This window comes from Chiloscyllium plagiosum, unplaced genomic scaffold (assembly GCF_037043375.1).
Source record: "Chiloscyllium plagiosum isolate Xiang-an unplaced genomic scaffold, Cpla_swu_hap1 HiC_scaffold_6, whole genome shotgun sequence".
Lineage (NCBI taxonomy): Eukaryota > Metazoa > Chordata > Chondrichthyes > Orectolobiformes > Hemiscylliidae > Chiloscyllium > Chiloscyllium plagiosum.
Window position 1 is genome coordinate 113,490,789 of NW_028270144.1, and position 26,338 is coordinate 113,517,126.

At 40.7% G+C, this 26,338-nt stretch overlaps 1 protein-coding gene across 5 annotated transcripts in view; it reads right to left on the reverse strand.

The window, feature by feature from the left end:
- Positions 1 to 26,338, reverse strand: part of herc2 (HECT and RLD domain containing E3 ubiquitin protein ligase 2) — a 245,126-nt gene that overhangs the window by 154,474 nt on the left and 64,314 nt on the right. For all 5 annotated transcript variants that reach the window (XM_087988361.1, XM_087988362.1, XM_087988360.1 and 2 more), the window contains exons 11-18: positions 18,600 to 18,751; positions 16,540 to 16,697; positions 15,790 to 15,903; positions 13,865 to 14,116; positions 7,795 to 7,988; positions 6,710 to 6,910; positions 2,417 to 2,645; positions 1,973 to 2,097 (exon numbers count right to left, since the gene is read on the reverse strand). In XM_087988361.1, coding sequence (XP_087844487.1) covers positions 1,973 to 2,097; positions 2,417 to 2,645; positions 6,710 to 6,910; positions 7,795 to 7,988; positions 13,865 to 14,116; positions 15,790 to 15,903; positions 16,540 to 16,697; positions 18,600 to 18,751 — 1,425 coding nt within the window. The remainder of the gene's footprint in view (positions 1 to 1,972; positions 2,098 to 2,416; positions 2,646 to 6,709; positions 6,911 to 7,794; positions 7,989 to 13,864; positions 14,117 to 15,789; positions 15,904 to 16,539; positions 16,698 to 18,599; positions 18,752 to 26,338) is intronic.

Consider the following 26,338-nt stretch of genomic DNA (forward strand, 5'->3'; position numbering starts at 1 on the left):
GTGAGGTTTCACACCATTATCCTTCCAAGCAGTGCATTCAAAATTCCCACTCCATCAGGTTGAAATTTCTTTTCCTCAAATCCCCTTTAAACTCCTGCCTTTCACTTTAAGGTTATGCTCCATTGTTTTCACATTTCCATTAGGGTCAACAGCTGCTTTCTATTCACCTTGTCCATTCTCGTCAATCGTACCCCTTTTAGATGGCGAGAAGAAAATATTTACATATATTCCATAGAAATAATCTGAACTTCAATCTCCCATCTACACTTGGTTCATATTCCACTCCCAATTACTCCACAGACTGCAATGAGACTCCAACCCCAAAACTCATCAAGGCTAACCATAACACTTTAGCTGTATCAAAACACCTTTGACTGTTATGTCCACTCCAACACAGACAGCAAAATTCTCTTAAAATCCTAGCTCCCAAAACAAGGTACATTTAAGTTTCTTCACAAGATCACTCCATGTGTACAACAACTATGATCAAAATACCATTTTGCCTTCTCAATTGCTTACCATACTTGCATGTTAACTCTTTTGTTTCATGTACACGGACACCAAACTCTCTCTTAACACTCATGTTTCTCAGTCTCTTACCATTTAAAAGCATTCTGCTTTTCTGCCAAAATGAATAATGTCACGCTTCTCCCCACTATGTGTCATCTTCAATGCTCTCGCTCATTCACTTAACCATCCTATATCAGCTTGCAGTTTCCACACCTTCCTTGCAACTTACTTTCCCACTAACATTAACAAATTTTGAGTTAGTAATATACACTGTAAAGGGCTGAGAAACCAGTACTAATCCTTGCAGCATTTCACAACAGCCTGCCAACCTGGAAAAGACCACTCCTTCCTATTAAAATACTGAAAAAAATCATTTACTACAGCAAATTTAGACAGTTACATGATTAACAGCAATCATGAGGTATAGGTGGAAGAATAATCAAACTGAAGTAAGAGACAGAATAAAGAGAGAAAAGTGATTAGTGTTGAACAAAAGCAAAGTTGAAGGGGAAAACATGGTAAAGTTAGTTTCGCAACAAAAGCAATCCAAAAGAAATGGACTAAACACACGATGGAGAAAAATTATGTAATGATTAAAAGGTCATCACTAATTCTACTGTTTGGTTATGTTAATCCATCTTTTAATCAGTTCCATGACAAGTTTCAAATTGAAAAACAAAAACAAAGCTCTTGTCCTGTGGATTTTTAAAAATGCATAAATGGAATATGAGCTTACTGGCAAGGCTAACACCTCACAGCGCCAGAGATCCGGGTTCAATTCCCGCCTCAGGTGACTGACTGTGTGGAGTTTGCATGTTCTCCCCGTGTCTGCGTGGGTTTCCTCCGGGTGCTCCGGTTTCCTCCCACAGTCCAAAGATGTGCAGGTTAGGTGAATTGGCCATGCTAAATTGCCCGTAGTGTTAGGTAAGGGGTAAATGTAGGGGTATGGGTGGGTTGCGCTTCGGCGGGGCGGTGTGGGCTTGTTGGGCCGAAGGGCCTGTTTCCACACCGTAAGTAATCTAATCGAATCTAATCGAATCTAATCGAATCTAATCGAATCTAATCGAATCTAATGTTCAGCCCAACTGATAAACCACCTACCCGATTACAACTGCTGAGCCATTTCAGAGGAGCACTTAAAAGTCAACCACATTGCTGTGGGTATGGAGTCACATAAGCAAAATTGGGTCAGCATGGCAGATATCATCCCTTAAAAGAGCATTGATGCGCCAGACGGGTTTTCTGGCAATCATGGTCGCCACTACTGATGCTAGATTGACTTAATTGTTCGAGCTTAAATTCCATCACATGAGGATTTGAATTCTTGCCTCCTTTTATGAGTCAATGGGTCTCTGAATTCTATGTAAGTAACAATGTCAATGCAAACGTACACCCTAAATCAGAAAACAAATGAAACTACCTCTGAATACAGAGATACTCCATACATAATGCTCATTTTTACCTGGATTTCAGCTGCAATTGCAGCGTTCAGTGCCGACTCTAAGCCTCCATCCGCCATCAAACTGCTCACCAAAAGATCAATCATAAATCGACGGCCTGGACTTACATTCATTTCATTCCCTGAAACTTAATGATCAATAAAATGAAATTAATGCTGAATATGCACAACACGTTTGCAATTTTATGTCCTTGCAGAGTGGACTTAATGGTGGTTAGATACTGGGCTTTTACGCACGGAAATGGAGTCAGGCTAAAAGAATAAATCTCAACAAAGCTCAGCACTAATTAGAAACATTATCAGTTAAGGCATATGGGTATTTATTGAATTTGGAGTTGAAAGTACATAGTTAGGGTTTCATTGTACTTCAAGACCTACTGCTTTGGAACAGATAGTTTCCCATTTTCAGGGACAACACCACGTAAGAAAAAGAATTTCCAGGCTTACCTGCATTAGGTAGCAATGCTGAAAGGGCTCTGGCTCTTTCTTCTGCTGTGGGGAGCAACACAGACCATCCACTTTGCAACACAGCCTGTGCAGATGATTGCACTGTATTCAGAACTCCAGCATTGCTGGCAAGAGTCACCACAGTCTGCTTCAAGCTATTCAACAGAACACTTCCTATGCCTAAACCAAGGCATTCTGGGTCAACTTGATGGCTAATAGCTGCATGTAGCTAGAATAGAAAATAAAAAGAAATAATATATTTAGACTTGTTCATACAAAACTTGAAATTACTGAAGAAAAGTAGGTTTATGTATCGCACTAACCAGGACAAGTGCAAGAATACCAAATTTCAAAGCATCATGACAATACCACAGAAGAAAAGGGTGCTGATTGATTGGAAAGCAGCATTTGTAAGATGACTATGTGGGTAGTATTTGCCACCAAAAAGATATGACTATCAATTCAAAAATTGTGCTGACAACAGAATTAAACAAACGTATGAACATACATGAATGAATTTTATTGCCGTTACTATATCAGCTACATTAGCTGTACATCACATGGTCGAATAAATCGAACAGCACGTTCCTTCAGTTCTTTGTAATAGGCAGAAGACACACACTCAACCAGCTCACACTTGCAAAACATGAAACTAAACATCTGCTGTCAGATGTGATTCTGTGATTGGGCAGCACTGCTGAACAATCTTTAGTGCGCTAATAGCTACACTGACAGCCATTTTAAAGCCTAGCTGAGTTAAAAACACAGCTCATTTACCCTTGTGAGAAGTGATACACAGGGGACCTATTGTCTACAAACAAAGCAATATGTTCAAGCCTGAATTTTTTTTTAAATTAGCCAGCAGCTTAATCTAAGATCAATAAAAGAAAGTAGAAAAATAAGCTTAAAATGTGAATATAAAACTAAGTATTGCAGATGTCAGGTCAGAAATAATAACAGAAAACATTCAAGGAAGAGCCTTCAGACCGTTCCAATGGGGGATGTGTGTGTGGAGGAACTGTGCATATCCACAGAAAATAGACAGCAGTTAGAGTCAGATAAACTGAAATTGTTGAAGTGACAAAGGGAGTCAGAAGAGTCCCAAATGTAGGTGGGAAGAGACTGGTGAATGGCAGAAAACAGACAGATCAACAAGAAATAAGCTCAGTTGGACAGGATAAGGCTGAGTCAATGGATCTATCAGGACAGTTGTGTTTGTGGATTTCAGGAAGAAGGTAGAACACGGCTGTAAGTGGTTTGGTGGGGCAGGGGGAGGACAACTATAAGATGGAAAGCTGAAGAGGCAAGATTTTCAGAGGAGATGAAATCATTGTCAGGCCTCAAAATAATGGTTTAATGCTCAGCAGTGAGATCACAGTCCAAGGGAGATAGGAAGGAATTTCTGAGAACTGGCACCAAGCCTTGACAAGATCGGGGCTGGGATGTCAGATGACAACAGCACCACCCTTCCTGGCAGTTTCAATTAAAAACAAGTCAGGGTTTGACCTAAGAGAATGGAGTACAGAGAGTTCAGAGAGGGACAGATTAGTTTGGCTGGTAGGACCGGAAAAATTCAGGCAGCTAATGCTATGCCAACAGTTCTGGAAAAAAAATCAGATGAAGGGATCCAGCTCGAGAGCTGGAGTTGGAAATAGGTAAAAATGTCCATTGAACAGAAGAGGATTCCTGCCTGTATACATTTATCTCCTAACAGGACAGCCCAAGACGTCTCTCCATCGCCCTCAAATTTCAGCTCAAACAGTTCCCATCCACCACTATCATCCTCCTTCGCCTAGCTGAGCTTGTGTTCTTATTTACCATTTGTCCATTATCTCACTTTCCCAAGTCAGAGGTCTTATCTTGAGTATCCAGATGGACCCAAGATACACTCATCTTTGGTGATGTATGTAGAATACTCAGTCAGTCCAACTCAGGCCCCTCCCACAGCTCTTTCTCCAGTATATTCATGACTTTATCAGTGCCATTACTTGTTCTCATCTGCTTTCCCTAGAACATAGAAAAGTACAGCACAGAATATGCCCTTTGGCCCATGTTGTTGTGCCAAGGGTTAATCCTAATGTAAGATAACTTCACCTACGCACCCCTCAATTCACTGCTATCCATGTGCATGTACAGCAGTGGCTTTAATGTCCCCAATGACTCTGCTTCCACCACCACCTCTGGCAACGCCTTCCATGCATTCACAACTCTCTGCGTAAAGAATCCACCTCCGACATCTCCTCTATTCCTTTCCCATAATATCTCAAAAATTATGACCTGGGGAAGAGTCTCTGGCTATTGACTATCTATTCCTTTCATTATCTTGTATACCTTGATCAGGTCTGCTCTCTTCCTCCTCCTCTCCAGACAGAAAAATCTGAACTTTCTTCATTAGGCAAGCCCTCCAGTCCAGGCAGCATCCTGGTAAACCTTCTTTGCACCCTCGCCAAAGCCTCTGTATCTTTCCTATTGTGGGGTGACCAGAACTGGACACAATATTCCAAGTATGGTCTCACCAGGGACTTGTAGAGCTGTAGCAAAACCTGCGGCTCTTAAACTTGATCCCCCTGTTAACTTTGGCAGTGGCAACTTTGAGGGATCGATGTACTTTAACACCCAGATCCCTCTGTTCCTCCACACTGCCAAGAATCCTGTCTTTAATCCTACATTCAGCATTCGAATTCGACCTTCCAAAATGCATCCCTTCGCATTTATCCAGGTTGAACTCCATCTGCCATTTCTCAGCCCAGCTCTGCATCCTGTCTATGTTGCGCTGCAGGATGCAGTAGCCCTCAATACTATTGACGGCACCTCCAACCTTTGTGTCATCTGCAAATTTATTAACCCACCCCTCAACCACTCATCCAAGTCATTTATAAAAACTACAAAGAACAGAGGCCCAAGAACAGAGCCCTGCGGGACCCTACTCAACACTGACCTCCGGGCAAAATACTTTCCATCTACAACCACTCTGCCTTCTTTTAGCCAACCAATTCTGAATCCATACAGCCAAATCTTCCTGTATCTCATATTTCCTGACTTTATGAATGAGCCTACCATGGGGAACCTTATCAAACGCCTTGCTGAAGTCCATATACACCACATCCACTGCTCGACCTTCATCAACCTGTCTTGTCACCTCCTCAAAGAACTCAATAAGATTTGTGAGGCATTACCCACCTCTCACAAAGCCATGCTGACTGCCTTTAATCATGCTATGCTTTGCCAAATAGTCATAAATCCTATCCCTCAGAATTCTTTCCAAAACTTTGCTGAGAGACTGACTGGTCTGTAATTGCCAGGGATTTCCCAATTACCCTTCTTGAAAAGAGGAACAACATTTGCCTCCTTCCAATCCTCCAGTACGACTCCTGTGGAGAGTGAGGAGGCAAAGATCTTCGCCAGTGGCTTAGCAACCTCCTTTCTCGCTTCCCAGAGCAGCCTAGGATAAATCTGATTTGGCCCTGGGGACTCATCAACCTTAATGTTTTCCAAAATTTCCGGTCCATCAACTTCATCTATCTTGATCTGGTCAAGCCTGTATCCCAGCTCCTCAAAGTTCTCATTCACAATGAGAACTTCAATTTGCTTCCAATTTCCATCTTTTCTCAGCTTTACCTGGTGCAACTCTGACTTTTCCCTTCTCTTATAGAATTATACAGGCATACAGCATGGAAATGAACCCTCAGTGCAACCCGTCCATGCCAATCAGATATCCTAAACTGATCTAGCCTCATTTGCCAGTATTTGGCCTATATCCAACTAAACCCTTCCTATTCATGTCTCCATTCTCCTTGATTTCTTCCCATTTCTGAAAATAAGCTGTCTACTAAGATTTGTTTACCTACCATTCTCACTGCTACCTAGACTACACGCTCTCACACCTTGTTTCCTGAAAGGACGCCATTCCATTCTTCCAATTTCTCACATCTATTCCAACAATAGTAGATTTCACAACAGTGCTTCTGGCTTTCTTTCTCTGTAACAGAGTCTAACCCATTTCCTGCACTTCCACTCTCGACCTTTCTTGGTTGATGTTGCCAGACCTGATTTTCTCAGAAATCATGCCCTGAAATTCTGTGTCAGTTACTGAGAAACTCAACCAATTTTAAAAAATGTTGCCTCCGAGTGGATTGGAACAGAATTTTTCAAAAAAAATCAATTTTGTGGCGAATTCAACTTGCCTTTTGTATTAGAATATTTCAGTCTGAATGGGCTACCTTTATCATTAAGAAAATGTTAAACTGGTGAATTGAAACAAAGGTCTTGATTCAGGTACAGGCATGTCATTACCTGAAGTCTCAGCAGGTTGAGTGTTGCAACGGCCATACATTCTTTTTCCTGAGGTGGAGGCCAGTCTGAAGTGCCATCCATTCCTTCACATACTTGCCGCAATAGCAAATCCAGCTGCTCAAATGTCATCTGGCAAATATCCACAACAAAAGGTACACGAAGGCCAATTGACCATTCTGAACACGAAGACCAAGCAAAGCTCTAAAGCAACAGAAAATAATTTCATACATAAAGCCAAACTGTGCCTCTAATACAGTCAGCTTTAGTTTACGTGTCAGTAACTTTAGCAACTCAAAACCCAAATCACCCTCAGCTGTCTTACCGAGTTCAAATGAACTAAAGGAACCAGGAAGGTACCAGGTTTCATTACCGATAAAACAAAAGCCACAAGTAGGGACTAGATCCATCAGCTGGAGAGTATTAAAATATATGATGATATGCACATTAGCCAAGGACATTACAGGTTCAGGCATGATGCTCTCAATAGGCAAATAACATACTGACATTTAACAATAAATCATGACATAAAAATGATGGTCACTCAGTCAAAATCTAAGAAATGCAACCCATCTCTCATGTAACTCAATGAAGTTCAAAACCTTAAACAAAAAACATTTGGCAAGAGAAAGCAAAAACTTGATTCAATGATTTTCACCCCATTTTGAAGAACAATTTTGACAAAAAGATTCTCACCTTAAACGGGCATAAAAACCCAATTAAAAGCAACTCAGAAAATACAGGTTTTTGTTTTAAGAGAAGCATCAAATTCAAACTTGAGGTTTAAGGTTGCCACTTTCTATGATGGCCATAGGCTAGAGTTGGTTTTGAAAGAAAAAGAGTATGGACAGATTCTGTTTAACTACTTGCGGAACAGGATGAATGCCAAGTATGGAAACACTCAGGAAAACTTGCTTAAGTATTTCAGAAATAAAAATGATAGACAGACAAATAGAAAAATATCATGCTTTCACCATTACTGAAATCCAACAGTAAGAAAGAAATAGGGTGCAAATTCAATTTCTGTAGAACATGTTACTGAGAGATACAGAGGCAGATATACATTTGAAATACAAATGTCTTTTTACCTGAGCAGCCCCACAAGCAATGCCAACAATGTGCTTGGTATCGAGGCCTGGCAGTGCAGCTGGTTCTGGTTTTGTTATCCTCAAAGTGTCAAAATGCTGACACTGATCATTACTGCCCCAACTATGAACTTCACCATCTTCAGTCAAGACCATGCAATGTGTGGATCCAACAGCAACATCAATCACTTTTTTACCTGTAATTAAACAAAGTAACCTACAAAGCAAATACTTTTTGCATCTGAACAAATATGTAAATGTAAGTGTGTTTACATGACTATATGGACGTCCAAATGGAATTGGAGTCATAATAATTGTACATATTAAACACCCTAAAGCCCTGTTCAACTTTCCTTTAGTGTCTAATAAGTCTCAAAAACATACATTAGGCAAGACAGAAAAATGAATTCATACTAAAAACTGCCTCTGCTTTTGCAAATCAGAATGTATATTTTTGTACAAGTAATTCAAATAGCAATGTGCGTATCATGAACTGGTGTCTGATTAAATGTTCACAAGTTATTTTTTGGTTAGGCTCTGTACCCAGCTGCAAATTGAATCATAAACTCAGAAAAGGTCAGATGTTTCCCCTCTCTTTTGCAATACTGTTCAAGTCAACAACTAAAATGCTCAAAGCAGATACTATGTGAAACAAGTGTTCCAGATTGAACCAAGTCAATGCTTCCAGTAGAAACAAAAAAATCTATACTAGCAGAATTTTGCAATCATTAATTGAGAAAATAAATCTGAGATTTGCATCATAATTCCTACTCTGCAAGAATAAGCAAAACATTTAGTTGCAAAATTAGAACTTTTGGTTATCAAAAATCGACTGAAAAGGAAAATCACTATCTCAAAGCACTTCCTGACAACTTAAATCCTTTTAAAATAGTCACTGATTATGTAAGCAACTACAATTGCCAAATTGCACACTGCAAAGTCTCACACACATCAGTAAAATACATGCCTGGATATTTGTTTAATATTGGTTGAGGACTGCATGTTGATTAGACCAATAGGAAAATGCCCCTGTACTTTGAATAGTGGCATAAGATCATATAAGTGGGAAGATTGGGATTTAAGATGATCTTCTGACCATCCTTGGCAGATTTTCCCCTTCCCCTTCCCCAGATCTATGAATCTGGAGCTAAAACAAATGTCAGCAAACTCACAAATGTAATACTGCAAAACGGACATTTGTTTTCTGGATTCACCTACTCCCATGAAATACAGCAAATAGAAACTAGGAGAAGTAGGCCATTTGGCCTTTCAAGCCTGCCCCACCATTCAATATGATCATGGCTGACCATACAACTCAGTACCTTTTCCTGCTTTCTCTCCATACCCTTTATTTCCTTTGGCCTAAAATTAGATCTAACTCCTTCTTGAGAATATTCATTACTGTAGTCTCAATTGTTTTCTGTGGCAGAGAATTCCACAGGATCACCACTCTCTGGTTGAAGATATTTAGTCCTAAATGAGCAACCAAAAATCCTTAGACTATGACTCCCAGTCCTGGACTTGCTGGTTATCAGGAACATCCTTCCTGTATTTACCATGTCTGGTCCTGTTAAAATTTTATAGGTTTATTTGAGATCCACACCCCACTTATTGTTCTAAATTCCAATGAATGTAGTCCTAACTGATCCAGTCTTTCTTAATACATCAGTCCTGCAATCCCAGGAATCAACATTGTAAATCTTGACTGCATCCCATCCATAGGCTGAACATCCCTCTTCAGATAAGGAGACCAAAACTACACACAATACATCACGTGTGGTCTCACCAAGGCCCTGCACAATTGCAGCAAAACATCCCTGTGACTGCATATGAATCCACTCAACATACCATTTGCCTTCTTCGCTGGCTGCTGCACCTGCATGTTTACTTTCAGTGACGGATGTACAAGGACTCACAGCTCTTATTGCATTTCCCTATTTCCCAAGCTAATCACCAGATAATAATCTGCCTTCCTGTTTTTCCTACTAAAGTGGATAACCTCACATTTACCCACATTATTCTTCATCTGCCACGCATTTGCCCATTCACTCAACTTGTCCAAGTCACACTGATGAATACCTGCATCCTCCTCACAGGTCAAACTCCCACCCAGTTTCATGTCAATTACAAACTTGGAGATGGCCCCTCCTCTAATTTATTAATATATATTGTGAATAGCAGTGTGCAGTATAACTGCAGTCACTGCCTGCCACTCGGAAAAACTCCTGTTTATCTTGATCCATTACCTGTCTGCTCATCAGTTCTCTAACTATGTCAATATCCTACACTCAATCCCATGTGCTTTAATTTAGTATTATTCTCTGCTGTGGGACCTTAGAGAAAGCTTTCTGAAATTCCAAGTAAACTGCATCCACTGACTCCCCCCTATAAATTTTATATTAACATTCACAATAAACTCCAGTAGATATTTTAAGCAGGATTTCCCTTTTCTAAATTTATGCTTACTCTGTTCAATCCTGTCACTGTTTTCCAAGTGCTTTGCTCCTCAATCATTCATAATGGATTCTAGAAATTTCCACACTACAATGTCAGGCTAACCGGTTTGTAATTTCCTGTTTTCTTTGTACCTCCTTTTTTAAACAGTGGGTTCCTCCAATCTGGAGGAACTATTCCAGCCTCTATACAAACTTGAAAGATGACCACCAATGCATCCACCATTTCTCCAAGCCACTTCTTTATTTATTCTGGAACGTAGATTATTGGGCCTCGGGACTTATCAGCCTTTAATTCTATTAACATCACCAACACCACCTTCCTACTAATACAGATTTCCTTCAGTCCCTCCTTCTCACTGGATCCTGTGATTCCCAACAGCTTTAGGATTTTATTTGTATCTTCCTTTTTAAGGACAGACCAAAATATGTATTTAATTGATTTGCCATCACTTTGATCCCCATTATAACTCTACTGATTCTAACTGTAAGGGACTAACATTTGCCTGCACTAATTTTTTTCTGTTCACGTATCTACAGAATCTTTTATGCTCAGACTGTATGGTCGCCACAAACTTACCCTCATTTCTATTCTGCCCCACATTATCATTTCCTCTGTACTCCATTGGTGAAGTTTAAGCTTCTCTCAATCCTCAGATCTGCCCCTTCCTTGGCTCTAATTTGATCCTGAATTTCCCTTGCTAGGTAGTTCATCCATGTGCTCCTTACATATTTTCTGTTATCTATTCATCGTCATCCCTTTAAGTAACATATCCCAATTTATCATAGCCAATTTGCATCTATACCATCTTAGTTTCCTTTATTGAGATTCAGGACCCTAGCCTCAGAAGCTACTAAGTCACTCGCCATCTTTGTGGGCGGCACGGTGGCACAGTGGTTAGCACTGCTGCCTCACAGCGCCAGAGACCCGGGTTCAATTCCCGCCACAGGCGACTGACTCTGTGGAGTTTGCACGTTCTCCCCGTGTCTGCGTGGGTTTCCTCCGGGTGCTCTGGTTTCCTCCCACAGTCCAAAGATGTGCCAGTCAGGTGAATTGGCCATACTAAATTGCCCGTAGTGTTAGGTTAGGGGTATGGGTGGGTTGCGCTTCAGCGCGTCGGTGTGGGCTTGTTGGGCCGAAGGGCCTGTTTCCACACTGTAATCTAATCTAATCTAATCTAATCTAATCTTAATGAAGAATTATATTCCATTTTGGTCACTCTTCTCCAAGGGGCCTCCCAAAGCTATATCATCAATTATTCCTTGCAAACAACTTCTTGCAATGTCCCTGGGATTCTGCAAACTAATAATCAGCAATTTTCAAAACTGAATACTTAGATTTTATAGAGTCACTGATCATTGAGAGCTCACTGAAACAACAGGTTTTTAAATTAGTGACAAAACAGCCTGACATGCTTCCCTCATTCAATGCACTCAAATTCCAATGGGAATAACAGAACAGCAATCAGATAAGCAGCACAGACCATGGCATGAACCTGGATTATTCATATGCAGTCATTCAACAATTTGATTACTTTAGCCATTGGGAACGCAAGGTTTATTTTCAAATTTTGAGAAGGTTCAGAGAAACAACAGCAACTTGTATTTAAGAAGATCAACCACCCATGATGCTGAAACAAACTTAGGCATGAAAAGAAAACTAAGACCAGGTATCCAACAACTTACTAAAGTGAGCCAGTTTTTAAAAGGAGGAGAGAAACAGAGGTCTTGAGAAGCAAAACTCTTGAGTTCAGGGCCCTGACAGCTGAAGCCACTAACTCCAATACTGAAACTTATAAGAACGGAATGTGTAAGGGAGGTCAAATTAGAGAAGTAGAGTCCACAAACATGAATTCAGAGCTGGAGCAGTCCATTTGGCCCCTTGAACATGCCCTCCCATTCAATAGAGTGAATTAGTTGGGATTGCTCTCCCTCGAAAGAAGGTGGTTATGGGGAGATCAGGTTGAGGTTTTCAAATTCATGAGCAAGCTGGACAGAATTGTTTAGGATGAAGCTGCTTCCTCTTGTGAAAAAACAAGAAAGAGACAGCATGGACTTAAAATGATGTACTAACAAAGCAACGGTAATCAGAGAACAAACTTTTTCACACAGCAAATTGTTAGGATATGGAATGCATTGCCTGGAAGTGTGATGGAGACAAGTTTGTGTCAAGAGAGCATTAGATGCCATTTTGGATAGAATTGGTGAGCAGGGATATGGGAAAAAGTCAGAAGATCATTAGGTAATAGAGATGGACTGGATAATAGAACCAGTGTAGGCATGACTCTTGGAGTGGCCTCCTCTTCTGCACTGAAATAATTCTGTGATCAATAACGTCAAGCTGATCGAACTGTGGCCTCAGTTCCATGCTCCTGCCTATCCCAATATTCTTTGACTCCCTTATTAGCCAAGAATTTGCCTCCCTCAGCCTTAAAAATATTAATTGACCCTGAATGTCTCCCCCACTCTCTGGTTAAGACTCATGACCCTGAGGGAAAATATTTTTCCTCATCTCTATCATAATGGAAAATCGCCTTACTTTAAACTACATCCCTTCGTTCTAGTCTCTCATATACCCAAAGTGAACTTTCTTTAAAAATGCACCCCATCAAGTCCCTTGGGATCTTCTATATTTCAGCAAGATTGCCTCTTATTTTAGTGAACTCCAATGGGTGCAGGCCTTGCCTATCCAGCCTTTCTTCATCAATATAATACCCAAAGCCCTGGAATCAGTCAAGTGAATTTTCTGAACTGCTTCTAATGTCCAATTATGTCCTTTCTTAAATAGAGACCAAACTGAATGCAGTAGTTTAGATGAGGTCTCATCAATACTCCAAAAGTATATTTTTATATTCCATCCCACTTGGAATAACCAATAATGTTCATTTGTGCTATAAGGCAAAGTGGTTCAGTGGTTAGCAATGCTGCCTCACAGTGCCAGGGACCAGGTTCGTTTCCAACCTAGGGCGACTGTCTGTGTGGAGTTTGCACATTCTCCCTATGTCCACATGGGTTTCCTCTCACAGTCCAAAGACGTCCAGGTATGGTAGATTGATTACACTAAACTGCTACATAGTGTCCAGGGATGCACAGGTTAGGTGGATTAGCCATGGGAAATGTAGAGTTACAGGGATAGGTTGACGGGAGCGAGACTACGTGGAATGCTCTTCAGAGAATCAGTATTGATGGGCCAAATGGCCTCTTTCCATACAAGAGGGATTCTATGATTTACCTACAAACTAACTTAGTGATTCAGGTCCAAGGACACCAATTCTCTGTATTGCAGAGAGTTCTGCAATTTCCCCCTATTTAAATAATATGTTTGTATGGTTGCAAGGCTGAGAGTTATCGAAATATAGAAAAGTAAGGTCATGGAGGGAGGTGAAAAAAAAGGAAAAAGTGTACAAATAAAAAATAATTGGAGGAGATGACAAAGCAGGAGCTATTGGAGGTCAGTGATCATAGGGGTGAGGGATAATTGAGATTTGCTTTGAGTTAGGTTAAAGGCAACGGAAGGACAATCAGCCTGCAGACCACTGGAACAGTCTAATTTAAAAGGCAAAGTCATGAATGAGAAATTCGATTTAGCAGGAGATAAGCAGAGACTAAATAATACTAACCCTGAAGACACTCCAACAATTTTGGATATCGCACATGCTCTTCAGTTCCATGTCCAAGTCTTTGGGTATCACCTTTTCCCCAGGTGTAAATCTGTCCATCTTTTGTAATTGCAACGGAAAACTGGCTGCCGCAGCGTACTTTTATAATATCAAGGTCTTGGAGCTTTTCAATCAACTTAGGGGTTTTACAGCCATCACTGCCACCTCTACCCAATTTTCCATAGTCACCATCTCCCCAGGACCATACTTGACCTGTACAGAAATTTAAAATGACACAAAAAGCTCAAGAAATCTTCCAGACGGATCTTGAAATAATGTAGTACTGATAAAACAGTATTCATACAAAATAATTTGAAAGTTTTTCTTATTGTACAAGGATACCAGAGCTGAAAATGAGTACATAACAGCAGCTAAGGAGATACCCCAGTCTCAAATCTTTCCTTATCATAAGTACTGTAGCTTCTTGTAGGCCAAAATTGCTGCTATGAACAGAACAATTCAATTGTAAATAATAGATCACATCGAAAATGTCTCCTTCCATACAACTACCTAACCTTTAGAAGATGAAATACCACACTTGATCAAAATCAGAAGTGCTTCTTGCAGATGATATAACAATGCACAAACACAAATAGTAATTTGCGACATGAAACACCACCCTAAATAGTCATCAAATTGCCACGATTTTTTTTGGTAGATTCAATCATGGGATTACGGGTTCTCTGGAAAGACCTGCATTTATTGACCTTCTTTTGAGAATTGCCCTCGAAAAGATAGTGATTATTGAACCACTTCAGAAAAGGTTAACAGTCAAGCACATGTTGGAAGCCTGAAGTCACATATTGATCGAACCCGGTAAGGATGGCAGTCTTCCTTCCTCAAAAAGGATATTACTAAATCAAAAATTATTCTAGCTTCTTATTCCAAGGTTAGTTAAGTTAATTTAATTCACATTCCCCAACTGCCAAGAAAAATCATATCTAGAATACATTATTAGCCGAGGCCTCTAGATTACTAGTACAGCATCAGAGCCACTGTGCTGACTGTGCTACCTGCTGCAGTGAAAACACCCATACCATTGCCATGCTGCATTCGCCCATATTCTCACTGCACTTAATCTCTGAAGGCAAGACTTCCTTGTATTTTCCTTTCCTTTTCAACTGTTGGTCATCTTGCATTTCACATGTTTGACTAAGACGGCAAACAATTTTCACACCCAGGATGTGGGTGTCCCTGGCTAAGCCTGCATTTACTGCTCATCCCTAATTGTTAAAAGTCAACCATATTACTGCGGGTCTGAAGCCACATTTAGGCCAGATCAAGTAAGGATGACAGATTTCCTTCCTCAAAGGGCACTAGTGAACCAGATGGCTTTTTCCCCCGACAATGAGCAATGCTTTCATGGTCATCATTAGACCTTTAATTCCAGATTCTTCATTAAAATTCAAAATTCCACCATCTGCCATAGCGATATTTGAACCCAGATCCCTGGAACAAGAGCTGAGTTTCTGGGTTAATAGTGTCGTAATAATACACAAGGCCATCGCCTCCCCATAAATCACCGGATCCCTGACCTCCGCTAATATTACTTCCTTCAATAAGTCATATATCACAAATACGTTTACAATTAAAACATTCCCCCCTCTTCATTTGCAGAGATTAAACTTGAGATATCAAATACCAATAACCTGAGGAAAGACAGCCAGCCTATTATTTTTTAAACAACACTGCATCCAAGCTTCCTATGAACAATCCCAGTCTTTTGACCAACAATACTAATTGGGAGAGCATTCCAATTAGGGATACAAAGTCGTGACTTCAGCTTTGAATTTGCATGTTAGCACATTAACTCCTGCCTCTACAACCTACGTAGTACAGTTTCTGTTTAACTTAAATAGTGCTGCAAGTTAATCTTTATTATCTACCATTCTCAGCCACTGCTAGAGTCTGGGCATCACCACTGCCACATGCGACATCGATAATTTTCAATCCTTTCAGTCCAGTCACCAGTATGGGTGTAGTCTGATCTTCACTGGACCCTGGAAAGACCAGAGATTACCAAGTTTAAAGTTTAAAAATGGAACACATTTTCTTTTCACTGATAACAGCAGAACTTGGAAGAAATGAAAATTTGGTTCATAACAAACCTACAAAAAGAAAAAGTTGGACATTTTCTGTTCACCAAATGCAGTAAAAACTAAAACAGTCAAAAATGTTAGTATATGGTGTCCTTTCAATTCTGTTACAGCTAATACTCAGAAAAATCAAATACATTTGCAATAAGAATCTACAAAGATGTTGCAAAGAGTCAGCACTTTTCCAAGGTGCATCTCAGTAGTCTCAAGCTACAGGGATTTACAGAAATTGGAGATTCAATTGTACTGCCTCCTCACAATTTGGGTAGAGATAAATCATGAAAAGAACAAATGTTCATAAACATTTATCCCTTTGTCAAATAAGGAGAATTAATCTCAAGCTTTTCAACAAGCTTTTCAACATCATTAGGAACTTGAAAATAATCAAAAAAATTCTGATTCAGACAATTCCAAAGCAAAGCTATGGTAATTTGCAAACCAAAGAACAGTTTACTGCAAAACCCATGATCTATAGATGAAATATGCTCGACATCTTTTACAATTCAGATAGAATTTCCAGCAGATAAATTGCATCAATACCATGTCCAAGTCGGCCATAGTTTCCTCTTCCCCATGTATACAATTCCCCTTCTGAGGTTATAGCTGCACTGTAGGTGCTTCCACAGGCCACATGAACAACATGCTTTCCCACTTGCTTTCCTGACAAAGCAGCTATCATCTTTGGCTCCTCAAGAGAACTGTTGAAAGCACACACAAAAAATTATAGAACAAAACATATTCTTTTCTACCTTCTGAAGTTACTTAATAATTATGCTTAATATCTATTTACTGTCACAGTTGGAAAGTTTGTTCATGCCCAAATTATCACCGCAAACCAAATCACCATGCATTCAAAAAGGCATTTGCAAATTTTAAAACATTTCTTGCATGATGTTACATTCCAGGATACAAAAAAATTAAAAACAACGTACAGATTGAGATTAACTTTAGCTTTTCTTTGTTCTAACATACTTTTAGACTAACTGATATTTAATCCATTACCTATATAGTAACTGAGCATTACTGGATTGAAAATTTGGGTATATAGATAAAACTGCCTATTTTGGAATTGAACAACTTTTAAGAATACATGGAACTATGCAGAATATCCAGCATGTAACATTTAATTCTGACATACATGGGTAGGTAGAGTTACCAGAGGATGGTATTAGATCAAAGTAGAGAAGACAGTCCACCCACTTCACTCAAGTTGACAACAAGCATCAGAGCAACATTGATAGAAATCTATAAACAAAACATCAGTCTCTACACCAAGACAAGCAGTGGTACACAATATAAAGGAGCTCCTGCAGAATGGCATGTTTAGTGAAAAATTAAAAACATGTAAAATTTACATGCCTAGCTGGCAACGCACAAATAATAATGGGTTTACTTGGTTTTCACGTAATCCTAAGGTTTTAAGAAGTTGACATAGTCTGGGGAGAAGTGGAACAGATACTCACCTTTCACATCCCTAAACTTTTCCTGCCTTAGTCAACTTTCTGATAAAAGTAACGTCACCACCATTTCAGAGACCTATAGGATTTTGTTCTCATTCTAGTGACAATTAGTGGTGGTTTAACATGATCGCCACGACCGCCAGGCAAGGGGTGAGGTCAAGAAGGCGAGACCTTCATGATAAACTCAGTTCAGCAAGTTAAATATTGACAAAAAAAAAACTTGTTTGGTAATAACTGGCACCAAGATGGCAATCTCAAATTAGGGAGGACAGCGGTTAATGATATTGGGCATACTAAGAAAATGCATTCCTCTAAGACTGATTGATCTGGAATGTGGGTCGAGTAAAAGGTGTTACATCTTGCAACTTCTGCTGTAGTGGGCATAAGTTGGCAAAAGGTTCACAAACTGGTTAAGAGTAACATTGTTCACCATTGTGTTTTCACGTACATCGTGCACTTCGATCAGCACAAAAGTTCACAGTAACGAGTACTGTGTACAGTTCTGGTCACCTTGCTGTAGGAAGGATATTATTAAATTGTAGAGGGTTCAGAAAAGATTTACCAGGATGTTGCCAGGACTGGAGGATTTCGGTTATAAGGAGAAGCTGGATAGGTTGGGACTTTTTTCACCAGACCACATGAGATTGAAGGGTGACAGCATATAGGTTTATAAAATCATGAGGGGCATAGATAAGATGACTAGCAAAGGTATTTTCCATTTGGTGGTAGCAGAGTTCAAAATTAGGGCATATTTTTAAAGGTGAGAGGAGAAAGATTTAACAGGGACCTGAGGTCCAACTTTCCCCACACAGACTGTGGTTCATATGTGCAATGAGCTGCCAAAGGAAGTGGTAGATGCAGGTACAGTTACAACATGTAAAGACATTTGGAAAGGTACATGAAGAGGAAAGGTTTAGAGGGATATGAGCGGGCAAATGGATCTAGTTTAATTTGGGAAACTTGGTTGGCAAAGACAAGTTGGACCAAAGGGCCTGGTTCCATGTTGTATGGCTCTATGACTTCACAAGTTCCAGCAAACTTAACTATTTGAGGTCTTTATGGATTTCCTTTTAACTTCACTAATTCAGTTATGCATTATCAATGTATCAATTTTGTTTTAAGAGAAGTTCCAATACATACACAGTATCTCCATGGCCAAGTCTTCCACCATCACCACATCCCCAAGAGAACACCTCCCCAGCTGCTGACAAGGCCAGAAAATGTTGGCCATCTGGATGCGATGCAACCTTTACAATGTTCCTTGAGGCAAGTCCCTGAACCAACTGAGGTGCCTTTCATTAAAATAAAAATGAGAAATTAGGACCATATCAGCAACTCTAAACAGGATTCTTAAAATATCTAATCTTAAACATACCAACACAATTTTCAACAGCAAATCAGACTCTCACACTATAAAGACTACAATGGAAGCATACAACCACTGCAAAACAAAATCAGGAAGAAAATGTTAAAAATCACAACACCAGGTTATAGTCCAACAGGTTTAATTGGAAACCATGCTTTTTGAGTGCTGCTCCTTCATCAGGTAGTTGTGGAGTATAGGATGATAAGACACAGAATTTATTGCAAAAGTTTACAGTGTTATGCAACTGAAATTATACATTGAAAAAAACCTTGATTGTTTGTTCAATCTCTCATCTGTTAGAATGACCATGTTAGTTTCACTCCTTACATATATGAATCACAAAAAAAATTACATTTTCAAGTGAACTTTAACAATTGGCGTCAGCCCAGACAATATATTAGGTATTAGCACCCCTCTGGACTGTTGTCTGTGCCATAATTTTTAGACTGATTCTAATCTAAAAAATGAATTAACAGAATCTTACATGGATTCATGCAGTTTTTGAGCAAAATACAATGTAACTGTGCAAGGACGAATTCACCCCACAAACGCACGCGTGTGCGTGTGTGTAAGGATTGGGGTTGGGGTTGAGTGTGTCTGCGAGACACAGAGAGACACAGAGAGACACAGAGAGACACAGAGAGACACAGAGAGACACAGAGAGAACACCTGTGTGGTGCAATGGGATCACCTGTAGTGTGACATGAACCCAAGGATCCACACCCATGGATACCACCATTACACATGGTGGTACGTGGCAGGTACTCATGCGACTCAGCCAACGTTGTCTATCTCATACGCTGCAGGCAAGGATGCCCCGAGGCATGGTACATTGGCGAGACCAAGCAGAGGCTACGGATGAATGGGCACCGCACAACAATCAACACTCAACCCCACGCGTGCGCGCGCGCACACACACGCACACACACAAGTTTGTGGGATGAATTTGTACTTGCAGTTACATTGTACTTTGCTCAAAAACTGCATGGATCCACGCAAGACTCTTCATTCAATTTTTAGATTAGAATCAGTCTAAACATTATGGCACCGACAACAGCACACAGGGTGCGAATACCTTCAACACATTATCTGGGCTACACCAATTGCTGAAGTTAACCTGAGAATGTAACTTTTTAAAAAAGTTGTGATTCACATATGAAAGAAGTGAAACTAATATGGTCATTCGAACAGATGAGATACTTCACAAACAATCAAGGTATTTTTCAATGTATAATTTCAGTTACATAACACTGTAAACTTTTGCTATAAATTCTGTGTCTTACAACCTTATACTCCACAACCACCTGATGAAGGAGCAGTGCTCCGAAAGCTAGTGCTTCCAATTAAACCTGTTGGACTATAACCTGGTGTTGTGTGATTTTTAACTTTGTACACCCCAGTCCAATACCGGCATCTCCAAATCAGGAAGAAAATGGCTTTATTAAGAATGGCAATAAAAACCATTCCAAGTGAGAAGGAGAAGAAAAGTTAGAGAATATTAACATCTGTTAACTGAGGTCAGCATTAAGAGAGATTGAAATCACAGAGTGATATACAAGTTGCACTCAAATTACATTGTTAATGACAGCCAAAATATTACTTTAAAAGGTAAGCAAAACCAGCTGCAAATTTGCCAACATTCACAAATGGATTATGAATATTGTGAATGCTTTCTCAAAATCTGCCCTATTCATGGTTCCATGAGAAAACTGCTGCAACAGTGTGCACCATTCTATTACAGTTAACCTGTGCATTTGCTGTCTGCAACTTCGATAGTTCCCACACAACTGCCACCACCTCCAACAAAGAGGGAAAAGAAAATCATATGACATGTCTACGTTCTGCTTTCTATAGGTGACCTAAATGCATTAAGCTTTAATTCCTAATGCGCCAGTGGAAGCCAAGTTGACATATTTTCAGGAAAATTATTTGCTATTTAATTTGGATAAATAGACAAAGTGCGATGCTGGAAAAGCACAGTCGGTCAGGCAGCATCCGAGGAGCAGGAGAATCGACGTTTCAGTATAAGCCCTTCATCGGGAATGAGGCTTGTGGGTCGGGGAGCTGAGAGATAAACGGGAGGGGGGTTGGCAGGCAGCTGAGGAAGCGATAGGTAGATGAAGGTGAGGGGGAAGGTGATAGGTCAGAGGAGGGTGGAACGGATGGATGGGAAAGGTGATGGACAGTCAGGAGGGTGGTGCCGAGTTGCAGGCTTGGGACTGGGGTAATGTGGGGGAGGGGAAAATGAGGAAACTGTTGAAAACCGCATACATCCTATGTGGTTGCAGGGTCCCAAGGCTGAATATGAGGCGCTCTTCCTCCAAGGGTCGAGTGGTAACTGTTTTGGCAGTGGGGGCGGCCCAGGACCTGCATGTTCATTATGGAGTGGGCGGGGCAGTTGAAGTGTTCAGCCGGGGGGTGGTGGGTTTGGTGGGTGTGGGTGTCCCAGAGATGTTCTCTGAGACGATCCGCAAGAAGGCGTCCTGTCTCCCCAATGTAGAGACAACCACATCAGGTGCAATGGATACAGTAGATGATATTAGTAGAGGTACAGGTAAATTTCTGTCGAATGTGGAAGGGTCCTTTGGGACCTTGGATGGAGGTGAGATAGTGGTGTGGGCACAGGTTTTGCACTTCCTGCGGTGGAAGGGAAAGGTGCCAGGAGTGGAGTCTGGGCTGGTAGGGAGTGCGCAGAGGGAACAGTCTCTCTGGAATGCTGATAGGGGTGGTAGGGAAATACATCTCTGGTGGTGGACTCCGTTTGGAGGTGGCACAAGTGGCAGAGGATGATGCAATGTATTTGCTATTTAGTTGTATGTCTGCCACTCTATGTGAAGATTTTAATATTTCAGTTGATCTGGGCTGTATGTGTCAATTTGAAATTATTCAGTGGCTCTGTAATTTCAAACTCTCATTTTAACCATGAATGAGATAGTTTTGGCAAATAGGGTTAAAGAGAATCAAAAGAGATTCTATAAAATATTAAGAGCAAAAAGAGTAACTCGGGAGAGAATAGGGCCCCTTAAAGATCAACGAGGCTGTCTATATGGGGAACTATAGGAGATGGGTGAGGTACTAAATAAATTTTCAAGTCAGCATTTACTGTGGAGAAAGACATAGAAGCTAGGGAACTTTGACAAATAGTGATGGATTGAAAAGTGCCCATATTACAGAAGAGGTGGTGCTGGAGGTCTCAAAACATATAAAAGTAGATAAATCCTTGGGATCAGATCAGGTGTATCGCAGAACTTTGTGGGAAGCCAGGGAAAAGATTGCTAGGCCCCTTGCTGAGATATTGTATCAACAGCCACAGGTGAGGTGCCGGAGACAACAGCATGACTAATGTAGTGCCATTACTTAAGGGTGGTGAAGGTGGCATTTGACACACTTGCCTTTATTGATCAGTGCATTGCATAAAGGAGATAAGACTTCATGTTGTGAATGTACAGAACATTGGTTAGGCCACTTTTAGCAGAGGGTGTTCAATTCTGGTCTCCCTAATACAGGAAAGATGTTGTTAAACTTGAAAGGGTTCAGAGAAGATTTACAAGGAAATTTCCAGGAGTGGAGGGTTTGAGCTATAGGGAGAGGCTGAATAGGCTGAGGCATTTTTTTTCCCCTGGAGTATTGGAGGCTGAGGGGTGACCTTACAGAAGGTTATAAAATCATGAAGGGCATGGATAGAGTGAATAGCCAAGGTCTTTTCCCCAGGGTGGGGGAATGCAAACTCGGGGGCATAGGTTTAAGGTGAGAGGGGAAAGATTTAAAAGGGACCTGAGCAGCAACGTTTTCATGGGTGGTGTGCATACAGATTAACCTGCCAGAGTAAGTGGAGGACAGGTACAAATTACAACAATAAAAGATGTTTGGATGAGTACATGATTTGGAAAGGTTTAAAGGATATGACCCAAATGCTGGCAAATGGGGCTAGATCAGTTTAGAATATCTGATGATCATGAATGATTTGGAGCGAAGGGTCGGATTCCATGCTGTAAAAGTCTATGACTCTAAGTGACACCACCACCAATTCCCTCATGTATGGCTTTGTGTGGATAAAGTGGCTATAGCTTGAATCGAACCAGGTCTTTATTTCATCAAGCAGCAGAGTGCCTAGGGGAGGAACACTGAGCGACTCAGCATCGAAACGCATATGCACCATCCATGGCCAATTAAGGAAGTTGAGGTTAGCACAGAATTAAAAAAACATAGGTTATTGCAAAGATTAGTGACAGCCAAGGCCATTGGTAAAATTTAATACACCAAAGGGAAAGGAGAAATTGAAGTATGATAAAACTACCAAGAAATATAAGAACAGATAACAACACTTTTACAATTATATCAGAAAGGAAAAGAATAGCTAAATTAATTGTTAGTCGTTTCAAAAGCTGAGACTGGAAAGTTACGAATGAGATACAATGAAAAAGTTGAGACTGACAAATATCCTCTGTCTGTCTTCACAGCAGAAAACAGTGAAAAAACACCAAGAATTGCAGATAACTGTGCCAAAACTGGGTGAGCTGCCTCACAGTCAAGTCAAGCATCAGCTGACATCGATACAATTCTCGGTATCACTAACAGACTACATCCCCAACAGGAAGCACTCATAGGACTAATTGTGTGCCAAACAACATAAACAGCAAGTGATAAACAGAGCTAGGTTATTTCATAACCTTTTGCTCTATACTCCTTCAACATCCAGTCATTAATAGGTGCAGTCAAATAAAGTTCACTTGTGGAAAAGGCTCCACAAATATCCCCATTCTCACTATTGGAGCAACACAGCACATAAGTGCAAAAGATAAGACTGAGATATTTGCAACAAACCTCAACCAGAAGTAATGAGTGGATGATCCAGCTCGACATCATCTCAACGTACCCAGTATCACCAATGCCAGTCTTTAGTTAATTTGATACATTCCAGTGATGTCAAGGAGCAGCTACAGGTACTGTATATTGCAAAGGCTTTAGCCTCTGATGGTACTTTTGCAGTTGTACTAAGGACTGGTGCTTCAGAAGTTGCTACTATATAACCAAGCTGTTCCAGTATAGCTACAGAACTGGCGTGTGATTGGCAAAATAGAAAATTGCCCAGATATGTCCTGTACACAAAACGTGAGATCCAACCCAGCGAATACCGCACCAGCCTGTTCTTGAGCATCAGTAAGATGGTGGAAGATGTCATCAACAGTACTATCAAATGGCACTTGCTTAGCAGTAATCTGGCCACTGTTGCTCAGTTCATGTTCTACCAGGGCCACTCAGCTCCTGACCTGACTATGGCCTTAATTTAAATATGAACAAGTAGTGAATTCCAATAGAGAGGAGGCAGTAATTGCCCTTGATGTCAAAGCTACATTCAACCAAATGTGGCATCAAGAGGCCTAGCAAAACTACTGTCAATGAGATTCAGAGGAAAACTCGCCACTGCACAAAGGAATATAGTCGTAGTTGTTAGAGGTCAATCGTTTTGGTTCCAGGACATCTCTGCAAGAGTTCCTCAGGGTAATGTCCTTGGTCCAAACAGCTTCAGCTGTTTCATCAACAACCTTCCCTACATCATAGAAGTGGGGATATTCGCCAAAAATTGCAAAATGTCCAGCAGAAATCGGTGACTCCACAGATACTGAAGGGATGCATGTCCAAATACATCAAGACCTGAATAATAACCAGCGCTTGGGTTGACAAATAGCAAGAAATATTCATGACATATAACTGCCAGGCAATGACCAGCTCCAACAGAACTTAGCCGCTGTCCCTTGAAAGTCAATGACATTAGCATTGCTGAAGCACACGCTAACCACCACCAGGAGGGTCCTATTGATCAGAAATTCAACTGGACTAATCATATGTATACTGTAGTCACAACAGCAAGTCAGAGACTAGGAATCCTGCGGAGAATAACTCACTTACTGACTCCCTAAAGCCTGAATCTCCGACATGACACAAGTCAGGATCGTGATGAGAGACTCCCACTTTCCTGAATGGGTGAAGCTACAACACTGAAGCTTGACAACCATCCAGGACAAAGCAGCCTGCTTAGATTGGCACCACAACTACAAACATTCACACCCTCCACCACCAATGCATTTCAGCAGCAGTATGTACAAGGTGCACTGCAGGAGTTCAAAGATCCTTAGACAGCACCTTCCTAATACACAACTACCATCTAGAAGATCAAGGGCAGCAAATATATGGGAACATCTCCCCTGCAATAATTCTCCAAGCCACTCACTATTCTGACTAGAAAATATATGATCATTCATTCACTGCTCTTCGATCAAAATCAAGTAGGCAGTTCAACACCATCTTCTCCAGACCAATTTGGAATGGGCAATAAATGCGGATCCAGCCAGTGAAACATACTCTCCCAGAGTGCATACTCCAACCTATTATCAAGATGCCAGTAGTGGGATATTTCAAAACCCATAATGAAATTAGGCAGAGTCAACATAGCTTTGTGAAGGGGCAATCATGTTTGACAAATGTATTATGGAATCCTTTAAGGGTGTAATAAGCAAAATGTATAAAAGGAAACAGCAGATCTAGTGTAGCTGCATTTCTAAGAGGCATTTGATAATATGTCACATGTAAAAGTTACTGCACAGGATTAGAGATTGTAGCATCAGGAATGATATAAACACAGGTGTAGCTAACTAACAGGAACAGAATCTGGATCATCATCAGGTTGGCAAGCTCTAAGCAGTGTGGTACCACTTGGTCCAGTCTTGGATTTATATTAATGATACAAATCCATGAACCAATGCACTGTCACTAAATTTGTTAGTGATACAAAGATAGGGAGGACAAACCTATCTGTTGTGAGGAGAATAAAGGATATTTGCAAAGTGAGAGATAAGTCAGTGGTCTAAAACCTGGCAGATGTACTATAACGCGGGAAAACGTAACGCTGTACACTTCGGTGGGAAGGATAGAAAAATCAGATTATTTAAAGAGAGACAGTTACATATGCTATAATATGTTAGAGTTCTCAAGTGTCCTTGTCGACAAATTACAACATGTTAGCATGCAGGCATAGCAAAGCTACTTGAATGCTGGCCTTTATCATAATGGGGATGAAATACTTAATGCCTTACTACAATGATATCAAGCATTGTTGAACTGCACTGAGAATATTGAACAGTTCTGGTGTCCTTGTTAAAGGAAGGATATACTTGTATCTGAAACAGAGCTTAAAAATGTGTTGCTGGAAAAGCACAGCAGGTCAGGCAGCATCAAAGGAGAAGGAGAATCGACATTTCGGGCATAAGCCCTTCTTCAGGAATGAGGAGGGTGTGCCAAGCAGGCAAAGATAAAAGGTAGGGAGGAGGGGCGTTGGGAACGCGAAAGGTGGAAGGAGGTTAAGGTGAGGGTGATAGGCCGGAGAGGGGGTGGAGGCAGAGAGGTTGGGAAGAAGATTGCAGGTCAAGAAGGTGGTGCTGAGTCTTAGGGCTGGGACTGAGAAAAGGTGGGGGAAGGAGAAATGAGGAAGCTGGAGAAACCCACATTCATCCCC